This window comes from Taudactylus pleione, unplaced genomic scaffold (assembly GCF_031769625.1).
Source record: "Taudactylus pleione unplaced genomic scaffold, aTauple2 ptg000100l, whole genome shotgun sequence".
In the NCBI taxonomy this organism is placed as follows: domain Eukaryota; kingdom Metazoa; phylum Chordata; class Amphibia; order Anura; family Myobatrachidae; genus Taudactylus; species Taudactylus pleione.
This window is the reverse complement of record NW_028284502.1, coordinates 14,463,524-14,482,395: the sequence shown is the minus strand read 5'-3', so window position 1 is coordinate 14,482,395 and position 18,872 is coordinate 14,463,524. Positions and strand designations below refer to the sequence as shown.

General features: G+C 44.3%; 1 protein-coding gene across 1 annotated transcript in view; it reads left to right on the top strand.

Annotated features, from left to right (window-relative positions):
- CSTF3 (cleavage stimulation factor subunit 3) overlaps positions 1 to 13,494 on the top strand; it is a 72,952-nt gene extending 59,458 nt beyond the window's left edge. The window contains exons 14-21 of the mRNA XM_088470444.1: positions 31 to 174; positions 2,208 to 2,310; positions 2,636 to 2,705; positions 2,964 to 3,159; positions 3,549 to 3,702; positions 3,817 to 3,911; positions 5,050 to 5,110; positions 12,653 to 13,494. Of these exons, the coding sequence (XP_088326570.1) occupies positions 31 to 174; positions 2,208 to 2,310; positions 2,636 to 2,705; positions 2,964 to 3,159; positions 3,549 to 3,702; positions 3,817 to 3,911; positions 5,050 to 5,110; positions 12,653 to 12,855 (1,026 nt within the window). The 3' untranslated portion in view covers positions 12,856 to 13,494. The remainder of the gene's footprint in view (positions 1 to 30; positions 175 to 2,207; positions 2,311 to 2,635; positions 2,706 to 2,963; positions 3,160 to 3,548; positions 3,703 to 3,816; positions 3,912 to 5,049; positions 5,111 to 12,652) is intronic.
- The last annotated feature ends 5,378 nt before the right edge of the window (positions 13,495 to 18,872 follow it).

The following is an 18,872-nucleotide window of genomic DNA, read 5'->3' as shown; positions in this document are numbered from 1 at the left end:
CTTGATTTGTACCCTATTTCTGTTACCCAGGTTTATATCCAGTACATGAAGTTTGCGAGGCGGGCAGAGGGCATCAAGTCTGGGAGACTGATTTTCAAGAAAGCCAGGGAAGACCTTAGGACCCGTCACCATGTGTACGTCACAGCGGCCTTAATGGAGTATTATTGCAGCAAGGTTAGAAACTGATGTGTCTTGTGCTCCTGTACGCTCACAGTAATGAAATGCTTTTATTATGTTGTCTGTTTGGATTTAAAAGCAATAAAAGCAGAAAATTTTGGAAGCATGCATAATTATTTATTACCAGTTATTTATGTAGCGCACACATATTCCGCAGCGCTTTACAGAGAATAGTTAGCCATTCACATCAGTCCCTGCCCCAGTGGAGCTTACAATCTACATTCCCCATAATGTCTCTTTCCTATGTAATTAGTAAAGATTGTTTACAGAGGAAGAACATTATTGTAAATGCCTTTGTGGAACTGGTCCTTTTAAAGTAGCCATATATAATATAATACACCATCTAACCTTCAATTGGCCCAGACGTGCCCTTAATCTCATTAATACATTTATATAATACATTTAATTCACAATAACATATCGGCTGGAATTTTTAACAAGCATTGTCTATAACAAGCAAATCTGTCAGTAAAGCAGGAAGAGCCTGGGGGCCATAGGCGAATGCTCAGAGGTTCAAATGCCGCTGATTAACTTCTTTACAGCTTGTCTCCGTTGCAGGTAATAGATAATAGTGACAACAGTGCCATCTCCAGGTCTTCTGGGGAAGTGCTGCTAGAGGCATCTTGTGGGCTGACCCTATCATTATGGGAATGCAGTTTATCCATTTCTACAAAACATTAACATCAGCGAGGCAAACGGTAATGGTGACATTACTGGCTCCTAGGGAATCAGTAGTCTGCTTTCTTGTAGCTGTTGGTTCAGCTTCAAAATAACTGCATCCACTGTGATTTATGTGATATAATGCATTGTAAAATGAAGATGATATTTATACAAATTACTACATTTGTACTTCATGATGTCATTTCATAAAAAGCAAGCTATAATACTAAATGATCCAATATGATATGTTCTCCTTTAAGGGTAATCAATCTGTCTCTGCATACTTCTCAACATTTAAATTGGGACGCAGCTCAGAAAGGGTGTGAAAGGTGTGCCAGGTGCTTTAAAGTGCTAGACCTCCATTAGAAAACAACTCCACTCCCCTAAAGACACTGTTTAATATACACGGGCACCAGGAAATCTTACTCTAGTACCCGTGGCAGCGACGTGCCTCCTGGTTCATTGTAAATCAGGACAAACGCACCAGTTGTGGAAATGGGGGCATTTTGGAGTTATGAAAATGTTACAATACCATAATTAGAGTTAGGATGTTTGATGTTGTGCATTAACACCTTATGTGTGTATTACATATGGCTTCCTGCTGAATCTAATAGCTGTCTATCAGTGAGAGAGGGCTTGATTCAGCAGTGCACGCAAGTGTACTGCTGGAAGCAGATTCCTGATTAACGGGAATCTGCCCATGCGCAGGACCCATTCTGCAAATGTGCCGAATGGGTCCTGCACAATCGCACGCAAGCCCTTGAATGTCTCTGCCTGATTGACAGGCAGAGCCATTTAGGGGGCAGCCAGCATTCCCAGAAATGGGGGGGTGTCCACCCAATTTTCCGGGAGTGGCCAGCCCAGAGAGTGCGTGGGCGTATGCAGTCTTCTGGGCTCGCAAGCTGGCCAGCCTGAGTAAGCTGAGGCTAAAGGCCCTCCATACATCAGCAATTGATTGCAGCAATTGTACAATTTGCAATCGATTGTGTATAAAAATCTTTCCTTTTTTCAATCGATTGTGGCAATTCTGCTTTCGATTGAAAAAGGGAAAGATTTTTATATACAATCAATTGCTTCCTTATAGGAAAAAACTATATTTCTTTTTTTTTAAATTGAGTATTTTTATTGACTTTAAAAGAAAAAAAACCTATATTTCTGAGACGTTTGTGAAACCTTTACCTGTATGTGAACGGTGCTAGTGGCTCTTTAATAAAACCCTAATTGCATTATAGCTATATGGTCCTTTTTTATACAGCGCAAAATACAGCCGTGTTTTTATTTTTTAAATATTAAGCAGAAATTTGCTTTTCTTTGTTCATCGACATTGCGAGGTTACAGTTTTAATCCTGAACCAATGACTCCTTTTACAGGACACGTCGGTGGCCTTCAAGATTTTTGAGTTAGGACTGAAGAAATACGGGGATATCCCAGAATATGTTCTTGCTTATATTGATTATTTATCTCACCTCAATGGTAAGTTCTAAGTACATGTGGTGGTATTAATGTTGTACTTTCTGTAACTGCAAGATCTACAACTGGTCTCCATCACTTGGGGTCAGCCAGAGTCACACATCCTGGACCTGGTTATAAGTAACATTAAAGTAATTGAAAAGAAAATGTGTAATGTATAAATAGGTGGAAAGGGGACATGATTTTTTTGTTTTTGTTTTTTAGTATGGTTATGGCAGTTTATTTATATCTTGTTTTTGTTTTTATGTTCGACTATTATGTATATTGATCTTGTATAGGATTATAGAATAGCGGGTTGTATTCATGATTTGTTTTTATCTCCTTGCAGAGGACAATAACACTAGGGTATTATTTGAACGAGTTTTAACATCAGGAAGTCTGCCCCCTGAGAAATCTGGGTATGTACTTACCTATTATGTTTTTTTTCCTTTGCTTATAATGTATCTGGGTATTTTAATTTCCTAACGTTATAGTATCTGTAGACACTAGTACTTTCTGTTTACTATAACATTGTAGATGATCATTGAACATTATATCAGTTTATTGCCACCTGTGTTTGACAGCAGTCAGGAAACACCCACTTGTATTATGGCATTGGGAGACTTTTGATAAGTGTCTCCCTAAAAAACAAAAATATCCTCATTTGGTTCCTTCAGTGAAATCTGGGCGCGATTCTTGGCGTTTGAAAGTAATATTGGTGATTTAGCCAGTATTCTGAAAGTGGAGAAACGGAGATATACTGCATTCAAGGAAGAGTATGAGGGTAAGGAGACAGCACTGCTGGTGGATCGGTACAAGTTCATGGATCTCTACCCCTGCTCTGCCAGTGAACTCAAAGCTTTGGGATATAAGGTAAGTGTGATACTCCACCGCTCCCCCTCTCTGTTAGTACATATTTACTAAATATGTTCTTATTGTATCTAGCTTCATTATTTTACAAAACCTCTGTCCTCACTATTATTTCATGTCTCTATCCCACCCTTTCCCCTCTTTTTACCTACTTTATACCACCTCTTATTCTTTCTCTTTCCTTTCTCTTTCCCTTTCTCTTTTTTTCTCTTTCCCTTTCTCTCTCTCCCTTTCTCTCTTTCCCTTTCTCTTTCCCTATCCCTTCTCTTTTTTTTCTCTTTCCCTTTCTCTCTTTCTCTTTCCCTTTCTGTCTCTCTTTCACACTCTTCCGATCTTACCCTGTTCCTCTTCCTCGCTCATTATATAATTGTAATTTCAACTTCTTTTTCCAGGATGTCTCCCGTACCAAATTAACGTCTTTGCTCCCAGACCCTGTGGTTACTCCTTCAATAACTCCATCCTTAAAGGATGAGGCTGATAGAAAACCTGAGTACCCCAAACCAGACACCAGCCAGATGATCCCTTTCCAGCCAAGACATCTAGCTCGTAAGTCATTCTGAAGATCAGGACACAGCAGTTATGGGGAGAAGAGAAAATTAATATCTGCTTGTGACTTTATATAAAAGCCATTGTAACTTATGATATGGTGTATTTTTCCAGCTCCTGGACTTCACCCTGTGCCTGGAGGGGTATTCCCAGTGCCCCCCGTTGCTGTGCTATTGATGAAGTTGCTCCCTCCACCTCTATGCTACCAGGTTAGTGAATGTTTGTTTCCTGTCATTGTCCGAGCTGATTTATCGGTCGTTCCATACTTACTAAACCACAGATATTATATACTACGCAAAATTACAAACTAGGCTATTCAGATAATGAATTGTAAACCACACGATTTCTTCAGCTCTAATCAAATAAGCTTATGGACAGGAGTACTCTGTTTACTTTTTAATGCTTTAAGCTAGTGCATATGTCTACAGCGTATCCCTTTATATGGCTTGTGACTCCCTTTTTTGTGTTACCCCCTTCATCATGGTTACATGTGCTTGGGGCACTTAAAAGCCATAAACTGTAATGTTGGAGCCAAAATACTACTTCATCCTTCATAAATGCAGATTGTAAGGGTTGTTCTTTAGACACTTACCCCCAGGTCTCCCTTTTGTATTTGCCTAATGGGAATCTTTTGAAATATCTTTTATATTAATATAATGAGTTCAAGACTGTATTATACCTATTTTCTACAAAGGTGTTACTAAGTGTGCTTGCCGACGTTCAGTAGCATGCCATTGTTTTAGGCTGTCTAATAATGTTCACTGATGGGCGATACCTTCATAGCAAAAAAACAAAACTCGATGTGACCTCGTAGGGCAGATGGTGTGGTGCCAGAGGTTGCGTGGACAAAACATATATGACAGAGGTGGCCGACACCACTCTCTAATTTTGCGCATAGGCTGCACAGCACAATATCACAATTATATGCCCAGCAAAGCCTTCCCCTATTACCAGGCACATTAGGTGAAACATGAATTGCCGGTTGCAGGGCCATTTTGGTTTATACGTTGATCCAAAGCAATGAGAAATATTTTGGATGAAAGAAAGGTGGGTGGCCGTTCTCTGTGCCGTCCTTCTCACAAGGCAGCACTATTTGGGATGTGGCCTATTTATGTGTATATCTAACTTACTAAATAATTCAGGTGTTCTGAACACACAAATATGATATACTGCCTTTTTAGTCTGCCATTCAATCCAAACCTTGAGACTATTGTGCAAACCCTTTATAAATAAGAATGTAATATAGAGTATACTGTAAAACCTAAACATTGAGTTGTTCCACCAGTGAATATTCCAGGTGTGAATTTTCAAAGTTTAGAACTCAATGTAATGTTTTCATCTTCTCAGGGTCCCTTCGTGCAGGTGGATGAACTGATGGAAATCTTCCGCCGGTGTAAGATTCCAGATTGTAAGTATATTGATTGCTTTTGCTGTAAATAATCAGTATGTACTTACGTGAGTGTATTAAAGTAGTTTAAAAAAGGGTAATGTTTGAATTGCAGTGCGATTTCAGGGACTGACCATTATGTTACATGTCAGGGATTATTAATCCCTCCTAATTTCATGTATGTTTTGAGAAATGTGCGCTGCTCTCTCCACCGTCCTGTATGTCAGGGCGCAGCTCTTCCCCACCAGTCTGAATGACTGTATGTTGCCCCCCCTTCCCCCATTCCTGTATGTCAGTGCGCTGCTCTCCCACCATTAATCCAGTATGTCAGTGCGCAGCTATCCCCCACCATTCCTGTATGTCAGGCCATAGCTCTCCCCCACCATTCCTGTATGTAAGTGCGCAGCTATCCCCCACCATTCCTGTATGTCAGGCCATAGCTCTCCCCCACCATTCCTGTATGTAAGTGCGCAGCTCTCCCCCACCATTCCTGTATGTCAGTGCGCAGCTCTCCCCCACCATTCCTGTATGTCAGTGCGCAGCTCTCCCTCCCACCATTCCTGTATGTCAGTGCGCAGCTCTCCCTCCCACCATTCCTGTATGTAAGTGCGCAGCTCTCCCCCACCATTCCTGTATGTAAGTGCGCAGCTCTCCCCCACCATTCCTGTATGTCAGTGCGCAGATCTCCCCCACCATTCCTGTATGTCAGTGCGCAGATCTCCCCCACCATTCCTGTATGTCAGTGCGCAGCTCTCCCTCCCACCATTCCTGTATGTAAGTGCGCAGCTCTCCCTCCCACCATTCCTGTATGTAAGTGCGTAGCTCTCCTTCCCACCATTTCTGTATGTAATTGCGCAGCTCTCCCCCACCATTCCTGTATGTAAGTGCGCAGCTCTCCCCCACCATTCCTGTATGTCAGTGCGCAGATCTCCCCCACCATTCCTGTATGTCAGTGCGCAGATCTCCCCCACCATTCCTGTATGTCAGTGCGCAGCTCTCCCTCCCACCATTCCTGTATGTCAGTGCGCAGCTCTCCCTCCCACCATTCCTGTATGTAAGTGCGCAGCTCTCCCCCACCATTCCTGTATGTCAGGGCGCAGCTCTTCCCCACCAGTCTGAATGACTGTATGTTGCCCCCCCCTTCCCCCATTCCTGTATGTCCGTGCGCTGCTCTCCCACCATTAATCCTGTATGTCAGTGTGCAGCTCTCCCCCACCATTCCTGTATGTCAGGCCATAGCTCTCCCCCACCATTCCTGTATGTCAGTGCGCAGCTCTCCCCCACCATTCCTGTATGTCAGGCCATAGCTCTCCCCCACCATTCCTGTATGTCAGGGCATAGCTCTCTCCCACTATCCTGTATGTCAGGGCATAGCTCTCTCCCACTATCCTGTATGTCAGGGCATAGCTCTCCCCCCACCATTCCTGTATGTCAGTGCGCAGCTCTCCCCCACCATTCCTGTATGTCAGGGCATAGCTCTCCCCCCACCATTCCTGTATGTCAGTGCGCAGCTCTCCCCCACCATTCCTGTATGTCTGGTTGCAGCTCTCCCTACTAATCCTACATGTCAGTGCACAGATCTCTCCTTACTAATCCTGTATGTCAGGGGATAGCTCTCCCCTACTATCCTGTATGTCAGGGCATAGCTCTCTCCCACTATCCTGTATGTCAGGGCATAGCTCTCTCCCTACTAATCCTACATGTCAGTGCACAGATCTCTCCTTACTAATCCTGTATGTCAGTGTGTTGCTCTCCCACACTATCCTGTATGTCAGGGCATAGCTCTCCGCTACTATCCTGTATGTCAGGCCATAGCTCTCCCCCACCATTCCTGTATGTCAGGCCATAGCTCTCCCCCCACCATTCCTGTATGTCAGTGCGCAGCTCTCCCCCACCATTCCTGTATGTCAGGCCATAGCTCTCCCCCACCATTCCTGTATGTCAGTGCGCAACTATCCCCCGCCATTCCTGTATGTCAGGCCATAGCTCTCCCCCCACCATTCCTGTATGTCAGGCCATAGCTCTCCCCCACCATTCCTGTATGTCAGGCCATAGCTCTCCCCCACCATTCCTGTATGTCAGGCCATAGCTCTCCCCCACCATTCCTGTATGTCAGGCCATAGCTCTCCCCCACCATTCCTGTATGTCTGGTTGCAGCTCTCCCTACTAATCCTGCATGTCAGTGCACAGATCTCTCCTTACTAATCCTGCATGTCAGTGTGTAGCTCTCCAACACTATCCTGTATGTCAGGGCATAGCTCTCTCCCACTATCCTGTATGTCAGGGCATAGCTCTCTCCCACTATCCTGTATGTCTTGGCACAACTCTCCCACACTATCCTGTATGTCAGGGCATAGCTCTCTCCCACTATCCTGTATGTCAGGGCATAGCTTTGTCCCACTATCCTGTATGTCAGGGCATAGCTCTCCCCTACTATCCTGTATGTCAGGGCATAGCTTTGTCCCACTATCCTGTATGTCAGGGCATAGCTCTCCCCCACCATTCCTGTATGTCAGGCCATAGCTCTCCCCCACCATTCCTGTATGTCAGTGCGCAACTATCCCCCGCCATTCCTGTATGTCAGGCCATAGCTCTCCCCCCACCATTCCTGTAAGTCAGGCCATAGCTCTCCCCCACCATTCCTGTATGTCAGGCCATAGCTCTCCCCCACCATTCCTGTATGTCAGGCCATAGCTCTCCCCCACCATTCCTGTATGTCAGGCCATAGCTCTCCCCCACCATTCCTGTATGTCTGGTTGCAGCTCTCCCTACTAATCCTGCATGTCAGTGCACAGATCTCTCCTTACTAATCCTGCATGTCAGTGTGTAGCTCTCCCACACTATCCTGTATGTCAGGGCATAGCTCTCTCCCACTATCCTGTATGTCAGGGCATAGCTCTCTCCCACTATCCTGTATGTCTTGGCACAACTCTCCCACACTATCCTGTATGTCAGGGCATAGCTCTCTCCCACTATCCTGTATGTCAGGGCATAGCTCTCCCCCACTGTCCTGTATGTCAGGGCATAGCTCTCTCCCACTATCCTGTATGTCAGGGCATAGCTCTCTCCCACTATCCTGTATGTCAGGGCATAGCTCTCCCCCACTGTCCTGTATGTCAGGGCATAGCTCTCCCCCACTGTCCTGTATGTCAGGGCATAGCTCTCTCCCACTATCCTGTATGTCAGGGCATAGCTCTCTCCCACTATCCTGTATGTCCGGGCATAGCTCTCCCCTACTATCCTGTATGTCAGGGCATAGCTCTCCCCTACTATCCTGTATGTCAGGGCATAGCTCTCCCCTACTATCCTGTATGTCAGGGCATAGCTTTGTCCCACTATCCTGTATGTCAGGGCATAGCTTTGTCCCACTATCCTGTATGTCAGGGCATAGCTCTCTCCCACTATCCTGTATGTCAGGGCATAGCTTTGTCCCACTATCCTGTATGTCAGGGCATAGCTCTCCCCTACTATCCTGTATGTCAGGGCATAGCTTTGTCCCACTATCCTGTATGTCAGGGCATAGCTTTGTCCCACTATCCTGTATGTCAGGGCATAGCTCTCTCCCACTATCCTGTATGTCAGGGCATAGCTTTGTCCCACTATCCTGTATGTCAGGGCATAGCTTTGTCACACTATCCTGTATGTCAGGGCATAGCTCTCCCCTACTATCCTGTATGTCAGGGCATAGCTCTCTCCCACTATCCTGTATGTCAGGGCATAGCTCTCTCCCACTATCCTGTATGTCAGGGCATAGCTCTCTCCCACTATCCTGTATGTCAGGGCATAGCTCTCCCCCACCATTCCTATGTATCTTGGTACAACTCTATCCTACTATTCTGTATGTTCAGGTGCTGCTATCCCATCATTCCTTTACGTGAATGTTCCTAGTGCATATTGTTGGCTCTCACAAATACTTGAGAGCAGGTAGGTATAGGGAGGGAAGTGGAGTGCACTAAGCTCTGCCACTGACCTGTGGGTCTTATGTACATATTGGACATGTATTAGAGGGTTATCATATGCAACAGTTGGGACCAGGTAAAACATTTGCAATTGTTATTAAGCATATTATTTATTTTAAATAATACATGTTATTCAATTATGAGGTCTGCTTAAATGATTTCAAGATGTCAGTATAATGGAATTCTTTAAATACATTCACATTTTAATAAGTTTAGAAAACATTGCCAAAAACTTCTTTATGCACTTGTTAGCAACCTCTGGATATCACCAGACAGAGGGCCTGATTCAGAGCCGGACGCTATTTGCACTCGCTCGGTCAGAAAAAGGGGCCGGCTATTTAAATTGAGCGCTCGCTCTTTGCGGTCTGTTGACGCCTCTATGTCTGAGCGAGCGAACGAAACATGCGCTCACTATTTTGAAAAGACGCCCCCTGGCCGCTCGCATCATACGTCATCTCCGCTATTTATTAGATTAATCGAGTACATCGAAAGGCGTCTGAACTGCTCGCAGTGCTTGTGGTTGGATTTTCCTACCGCAATCATGCGAACAGTTCAGGCTAAGAGACAACCAAGTGACGTGGCCGATGACGCTGCTTTGTTATGCACACCCTTAAAACGCCCGTTTTGACCGTTTGGCACGCCTGCGTTCGGATCTCCACCCCCCGTTTTATAGCACCTTCCCCTGTTACCACCCACAAACCCCTCATCCTGTCACTCAAATTAGCAGGCACTCGCAATTTTGCGAACACACGTTTTCCGACCGCACTGACTGGTTGGCGCATGTGCATTACGACCCATACGCATGCGCAAACGTGCAAACATCGCTTGGAGCGAACGAGCGGCCGCTTACGAGCGGCTCTGAATCAGGCCCTGAGTCCTTTATTTTCAGTGCTGTGGGACACCATTGCATTCAGTGCAGGTGTCTTTTCGGAACATGTATATCAGATCAACAATAATAAACAATTCTCACTTACGTGGGCCATACATCCTACAGCCCCGATTTCCCGTTCTGACAATCGGCGATCAAATCCACCATCAATGATCGGCGATCTGTCAGCAGATTGAGGATAAACAGAATGTTAAAAATCCCAGATTCATCAATCCCGACCATATTTTGGATGAAATCGGCGAGGCAGGGAAATCCAACATGCCGTCTTTCTCCGATCTTCCGGGCCAGCCATCGGCAGAACGGGGAATTGCGGCAATCCATCACCTATGTATGGGGCCCTAAACTATTGTACAGACAAAGCTGGAAAGAATAATGTTGGACACTGCCAGATAAAATGCCTGTCAGATCCACAAATATTTTATCTGGCAGGCTGACACCCTGCAGATATCGCGGGCGGGGAGGAGACCTTTCCCCTTTCTTTCCCTGCGAAGGAACAATGGAAATGTCTGTCGGCCGCGGCTGGTCATACTCTGACTGATGCGACATTTAATTTACAGAATATTGCATGCTGGACAATCCGGCATACCAGTCCGATATTTTACCCTCTGTCGCCCGCACAAAAGTACAATTATCAGGGTGACCCGCTCACATCTGGCAGATCGCCCTGATAATTGTATAGTGTATGCCCAGCATAAGCAATATTATAGTTAGGAAAAGTTGCAGGAGGCAATATTCAGAAAATGAATGACTGGAAAATGTAGATGCCCTGTGTTCTCTAAGCTCGCCCCTGTGGAGAGGTCTTTCCCGAGCACGGGGACATAGGGCCCGATTCAGGCCCGTTCGCTAGATGCGGCCGCTCGCTCCCAGCGTATGCAAATACAGCTAAGTGACGTCAAAGCAGGCGATCACACAACAAGGCATAAACACGCCCACTATGTCTTGGCGAGCGATCACTTTGTGTTTACAGACGCCCACCAGCCTGTCTTTAGCCGCCCATTAGCGAACATCATCTCCAGGAAGTATATACAACCATCAGTACATCGAGTTCCATCGGATCTGATCGCAGCGCTTGCGGTTGCCTTTACCCTACCGCAAGCACTGCGAGCAGTTCAGTGTAAAAACCAGCCAGGTGACGTGTACTATGACGCTGCCTGTTAATTATGCACGCATCTGAAACGGCGTTGAAACATTCAGGCACGCCTGCGTCCGCAACTCCACTCCCCGTTACTGCTACCCTGCCCCTGTTACCACCCACAAACGGCCTCTCCTGTCACTCATTCCACTGGGCTGTCTTTGCTGGGCGAGCGAGCGAGCGCTTCCCAATTACCCGAACTAGTTTGCGCACTGCGATGCATACGCATGCACAAATGCATAACGGCCGCGTATGAGCGAGCGGCCACTTGCGAAAGGATCTGAACATTGCCCATAGTCCATAATCTGATTCTTCAAGGGAAGGAACCAGTGTGCCGGATCTATATTTTGATACAGTTGCTAGTAGCGGTACACTTAAAACCACGGCATGAGAAACAATTTGAACAATCCTTAGTGTGTTTCTAAATCTGGGTACACACTGGAGCGTTGTGTACCCGGACAATATGGCGGCCGACATATATCAGCGGTACACATCCAAACGATGTAATGAAGGATTGAATGATCCCTCGTTCCTTCACTCCCTTGTATGACGCTGCATGCAATATCGTCCGGTTGGCCATGCAGCACGGCCGACGAGACGATATCACGACTGCGGGAGCTTGTAGATTGGCCGTACACACTGAACGATCCACCCGATATGATGTAACGATTCAACTGGAAACAACATATTGGGCCGACATCGCTCCAGTTTGTACCAAGCTTAACATAGAAAGTAAAATAGGGAACACCAGAAGGGCACTGATGGTCTTGTTCAGTTGCCATACAACGCTTTTTAGATGAAGACTTTGTGAAAGGTCAGTGGGCTCTGAATCGGATGTCTGTACTCCAGCTGAAAGCCACAGAATGCTTTAGAGCGTCTAATCTTAGTGTGTACTTTAGTTATTTTCCTTTGATAGCACTGCTTAGCGGAGGCAGTCTGTAAAATAAAAAATAGTGTCCAACAATGTCGCATTCACAAGTGTCCAACAATTTGTTGAAGTTCTCTTACATAGAAATTCCACTTAGTCCTTTCTCATAGACCTTAACGGCTTTTATTCCAAATAAGTGATCTTCAAAGCATGTTTTATCTCAAAAAAGATAGAGATACAGCATAATATTGTCTTCTATGAATTTACAGACTTTATTTATACAATGCACTTGCATTAAAAATAAATAAAAATAGGCATATATCACCATATCCCAGGTGTGTACAACACAGGGTCTTTACCACAATCGCCCTTCCATGATGGTTTTAACTGGAGTAGGTATCCACAAATCTGTGTCCCCAGCCCACATGACCAAGAATGGTCTAGACATTGGGCTCCAATATTACAATATGACCATAATTGTCCCTCAAAAACTTTCCTGAACTCCTTGAGAATCTGTATATTTTTCATTGTCATGTATATGTTTTTTAAGGCTTAGGCTCCCGCCATATGTTTATAAATAATTTTGGGCACTTTCCCCATCAGTGGAAAGCTTGGAGCTCTTACGACCTAACTTAGACCATCAATGTTACATTACAGTCGTGATAGAAATGTATTTCCTGGGCCCATAATGAACCATCTTTCTCTCCTCACATAGCTGTGGAAGAGGCGGTCAGGCTGGTTACCGGGAGCCAGGTCGAGCTGTTGCTGGAAGGTAACGGCCCCATGGAAGTAAACACCCTGATCAGTAAATCACTAAAAAGAGCCAATGAAGATTCTGACGACGATGAAGAAAAGGGGGCTGTTGTGCCTCCAGTTCATGACATCTACAGAGCTCGGCAGCAGAAGAGGATTCGGTGAAAGGGTTCCAAAAGAAGAAACATTATATTAAAGGGACAAAAAGACTTTTTATCTCCCAAAGTGTTTTCTTTTTGCCTCAAACCTTCTGCTTTAAGGACAACTATGTTGTCACAAGCATCTTAAATATAAATTTGCATTGGTGCCTGCATAGCCCCCCATAAGTTGAAAAACAGAAGAAACTAAAAACCACGCCCATATGGAACGCGACGCCTTGAAATGTACATACTCCTTCATTTTCCATGTTTTTATGTATGATTGGAAGACTCATTGGGACTCCCAAGGTTTTATTTGAAAAACTGGACCGCTTATAATTGTGACCATTTTTTTTTTTTTTTATCTCCAACCTACAGTTGTCCTACATTTTGTTTCCTCCCCCTTCGCTTCTTCATTTTATTTGTGGCAGAATACCAGACACTGTATTTTGTTGGGGGAGTGTTTTGTTTGCAGCTGAGTGGATTTACATTCCCGGACACCAGGGGGCGCTGCAAAATTTTGCCTTGTTTGGTTTTTATTAGTAGGAAACAGCTGCTATTTTAAAACAACACTGTAAGATGGAAAGCAAATATTTCTCCATCATAAAACACTGCGCCGTTTGTAACCTTTTTGAATTGCGCAATTTACCCTGTTCATATCAATGGATTTTTCTTTTGTTTAGTGCTAGTATTCGCTGTGATGCACTGCAAAAGACTTCAGGGAACCTCCCTATGGCAGAGAGAATTTAAAGTGCAAATTCCACTCTTTTTTTTTTTTTTTTTTTTAACCTTCATATACTGTATGTAATGTGGCTGGCTGTTTGATACATGTCACTTGTTTTTTTTGTTTTTCTTTTCCATACAATGAATAAAAACATTAAACAAATACGAAATGTAACATTTATTTTGGTGATACTGTGGATGAAACTAAAGTTACGGCTTTTGAACTGTTTTAGGCTTATTGTAAAAGTTTATGTTTTAACTCATTTGTTGTCAAATAAATAAAATGAAGCTCACACACCAGTACCAATTGCGTAGCATCATACTGGCTCTTGGTACCCAGCAGCCTCTTAGCTGTGACTGCCAGGTTCCAGTTCTGTCACTGCAACATTCAATTTCCCAATCACAACCCTGCGGTATACGTTTAGGAAGCCGGCGGACGGAATGCCGATCGCCGGCTTCCAGACAATTTAATCCCGACGAGGGACGAATGACAGGCGTCTAAATCTAGATGCCTGTCATTTTACCGACGCTGGGAGACCGGCACCCGGCATCCTGATCGAGTGGATGCCGGGTGCCACATCGGACTGCCGCAGGGGGGTGAGGGTTAGGCTTAGGGCTCCCGGGGGGGACTTCAGGTTAGGCCCCCCCCCCCAGGAGGTTAGGGTTAGGCTAGGGGGAGGGTTAGGGTTAGGCACCCTCGGGGGGAGGTTAGGGTTAGGCACCCTCGGGGGACTTTGGTTTTGGCGGCAGGGAAGGGGGGGTTAAGTTTAGGCACTTAGAGGGGGGATTAGGGTTAGGCACAGGGGAGGGAGGTTAGTGTTAGGCACCCTAAAGGAGGGTTAGGGGGAAAAATAGGTTAGTTTATACTTACCTAGGGACGATCGGGATTTCCTCTTCTGTCGGCCAGCCGCTGTCGGGATTTGAACTGCCAGCCAGGGGTCCATCGGTAATTTATACCGATTTCCAACCCTGCAGCTGTATGTGTGTGATTGTGTAGTATTTGTTCTGTGCAGTTTTTGTTCAGTCTATTCGCCATTGCTGGAGATGATCAAAGTTTTCAGAACTGTTCCACTAAATATTCACATTGTTTAGCAAATACATTTTCTACACTTTCGCCAGCAGAATTTCAATCTCTTTGCCTTCCGCTGATTTTTATATATGTCTGCTATGCCCTGTTTTCCCCACTCTCTGGTACTGCTGCACATTACACATCTACACAATAATCCATCCACATTGGAGGATTGTGTGATTTATATAGGAGAGTCCTATTTATTACAAACACCAACCCCCCCGCCCCACGGCCACACAGACACAAGAAAGACTGTAATGAATGGCCGATTGCAATTATTATAATTACCCCTCCTGTCATGTGGGATATTGTAAATGATTTGGTGGTGATCCCACACCGGACTAAAATGTAGCAGCAAATTGTAGACCAACTTAGAGAGATATACATGTAATTAATTCAAAAATCTATGAAAAAAAAATTGTTGGCGGTGCTCCCTAGGAAAATGTGAATGAATTCACAGAGCTATACAAGAAAACGGCAACAGTGTTTTGCATCAACCACTTTCCCCCCACTATTTCCTATATTCCAAAAGGGGAGTTCTTAAGATTAAAACTCAACTGTTCTGATGAGATGATATTTAAAGAGAAGAGCATTGAACTTACTGAACGCCTTAAAGAACGTGGTTATAGCCACAAATCACTTAAAAGAGCAAAGGCAGCAATCAGCTCCATCAAAAGGGATACTCTTGTCTTCCAGACGAAAGGACAGAAGAAAGACCCCAAGGAAATTCGGTTTGTTGAAGACTATTGTAAAGAATGGCGAGAATTAAAGAGAGCTATACAGAAGCACTGGCCCACTTTACTGTCCGATCCAGATCTTGCGGATAAATTACCATTTAGGGTCTCTGAGTTGGAGTAGATCACCCAATCTTCGTGACCATTTGGTCAAAAGTCACTTCAGTAAAACCAAGCGTAAATTACCATCCATCACTGGTACCTATGCCTGCGGAAAATGTAAAGCCTGTAAATATATTTGTAATAAACAGGAAGTTGAGGACATCTTTGGAACAACCATCAAAATAAAAGAATATTTGAACTGCAAAATACCAATATGGTCTACTGTATAACCTGTCCCTGTGATAAGATGTATATTGGAGTAACCACGAGGATGCTCAGGCAACGCATCCTTGAACACGCAGGGAACATAAGGAACGCATCAAGAGATCTAACCAACATGAGATAAATTACCACGGTAGCCAGACACTTCCATTCCCTCCGACACGATAGTACACATCAGATGAGGGTATTTGGTCTAGAACGCATTAAATTGGGTATCAGAGGAGGAGATACTATGAGAGAAAGCGAATGGACTTTTACAATGGGAACTGTGGCTCCTAGGGGCCTAAATGAATTAATTAATTACTCCGTCATTCTTAAAAAAATAAAATATTAATTTTAAAAAACCTAATTACTGGAATTCTAACTGGAAGCAAGTATGTCCCATGTATTTACCACTGATCTATGGGATCTGATCATATGATATTTATAGACATCAATGACATTAGACTTAGTGATAGAGCCGCATTATCACATCTGTGTCCTTATACTTAGCTTGAATATCTAGGAGATTTTATATGTATGGATATACATGCAGATAGAAACAACTCAATTTTTTTATTATCTTTGTTAGAATCGATATACATATATTCTAAACACGTTTTCATTACTTGGTTCTCTTTACTCACTATTATCATATTGTAGTGTCCCTTGTTATCTTTTTCTATAGTTATATTGTACATATAATTGTGCATGCGTACATTTGTGTATATGTGTGTGGGTAAACAGATTTGTGCACCAGGCACTGGTGCACGGTTTGTGTATATACACACAATCACATTACAGATAACCCTATACATGTATAGTTGTCATATATATTTACATCACATCACTGATTAACAAATGTTATCACTACCATGTAACGGTCCCTTATTATTTACTCTCCCTCTAGGTTTTTAATGAGGGTCTTTCTAATCTCACAAAGGTGTTTTATTCACTTATTCTTTTCGCCACATATATAGGGATTATTTCTTTTCACACGGACTATTATCCATAGGATTTTTCATCTGGAATCCACATATTCGGATCTCCGATGCACTCTTCCTCACATCACTATTGGTTTTGTTCACAATCTGTATTTTTCTGCACTTAGTTGGATTTTCTGCACTCACAATTCACAACACTAGAATCATAATAATAAAAATATATATGGCTCTTATCAGTCATTTTACTACACCTCTTAAACTTCACGATAGATGATTTGTTTAAATATGTTGACACACATCTGTATAATGTGTGCTTGATTTATTGCACAAATTGACTAGTCCTAATGGAGATATCATTTATTTAATATGATACCTATCACATCAGTTATTTTAAAATATTTTTTATGTATATATTTTTTAATTTTTTTTTTTTCATTTAATTTATTTATCCATTGATATTCTTAATGTTATGACTACAACACACTATTTTACAGCATCATCACAGGGATACTCCACAATATTCATGTACACTATTATTTATCTCATAACAAGTATTGTTGTCTAGAATTATGTTCTCTTATTTTATAAGGTATCTTTATTATTCTTATTTATTTTAGATGTCTTAAACTATTTAGCTGGACAAAACGGGATGTTTGTGTGTAATCCTATATGACACATCTGGATACACAACTACCTCTATACCATACTTATGAGATGTAACAATTGTCTTAATTATACAATATGAGCAGGCTTTTTTACTAGTCTGGACTTCCATTAGTCTCATTGATACTAACTGCTGATGGGAGGATCCGAGAATAAGTTTCTTACTGGTCAGAATTTCTGTCCATTAACAAAAACCACCCGGGGATTGGTCATCTGTTTACATATAACAGCGACACCCGGACGTCCTGTCAGGTTGTAGGTGAACAAGCTACGGAGGCGAAATGCACGTCCTACAACGAGCCCCCGATCCGACACTGAGGGGCATGACCACTTACCACCCAGGAGATCTCCGAATAGTCTGCACATCACAGGTATCTTCCTTCTGTAAGAGTGACACTCCCGCGGTGCATTTGGCCTCTGCAATGCCTCCGGCACCAGAGACCATCTAACACCCTGCAGGGGACCTCTCACTCTTACCTTAACTTTCTTTACGTCGGCATTACTGGAGTCCCTCTCTCATCGGGTGTCCTCTCCTACAAGACACCGACAGCAGAAGGGACGGAGATAGCATAGTGCCGTACTATTTATCTATCCTACTCTACACATACTCACTAAACCACGATATTTTTGTAGCACTTCTTGATACGTGTGATATTTTTCATTGCACAAGAGAATCCAATACACAAGACAGCACAAATTGAAAATATTCTTCAAGTAATTGACACACGTGCCATATGGTGAAGCTAACTAATGCATACGTATTTTTCTTGCAATTTATATGTGGTTGGAATACATGTGTATGGAACATTGATCTTTATTTGACAATAATACTATTTTCTACTTCAGGGTCCATAGGGTTCCACAGGATACCTTGGGTATAGGTGTGACGTCAGTCGCAGGGCACCAAAGAGTTAAGCTTTCAGCCTCCCAGGATGCACTGGGTCCCCCTCCTATACCCCGCCCCCGAGCCAAGGCACCTCAGTTTAGTTTGGTGCCCGGCCGGAGTCGGGTGCACCTGTTGGAGTGGGGGCTAGAAGAGCCCCTGAAGCTTTTTCTTCATGCAGCTGTGGCTGCACATCTGGATGAACAGCATGGACAGTCAGTCCTGACGTCCATGCTGTCTTCCCTACACCCCGCCGGTACCAGAACGCCGGTACTGATCCGGGGATGCTGGTGGGCATCTGGGGTCACAGCTAGCGGTGACCCCAGATGTTCCGGACCATGGCCGGATTCAAGGGGGACAGAGGTAAGCAGCGGGGTCCCGCGGTGGGTCCCCGCTGATCACATGGTCCTAAGTCCCCAGGCAGGGGGCTCCCTGGGGACTGGCTGCAGTGTGGAGCCAGGCGACCAACCTGCGCTTCCACTACCCCCTGGGACAGCGGACCACAGCAGAGCGGTAGCGCTGCGGCGTCCCAGGGGTTAAATGCATGCCAGGGGAGCGCGCCTTCCCTGTCTCACAGCCGGCGCCTCCCCCGCTGCACACAGCCCTCTCTGCACTGTGCTGACTGGCCCTGTGTCAGCGCTCCTCCCCCAGGCCAGCCTCCTCTCTGCTCCTCGGCGGCCATCTTCTCCAACGCATGGTGAACGCTGCTGGAAGCAATGGACGGAA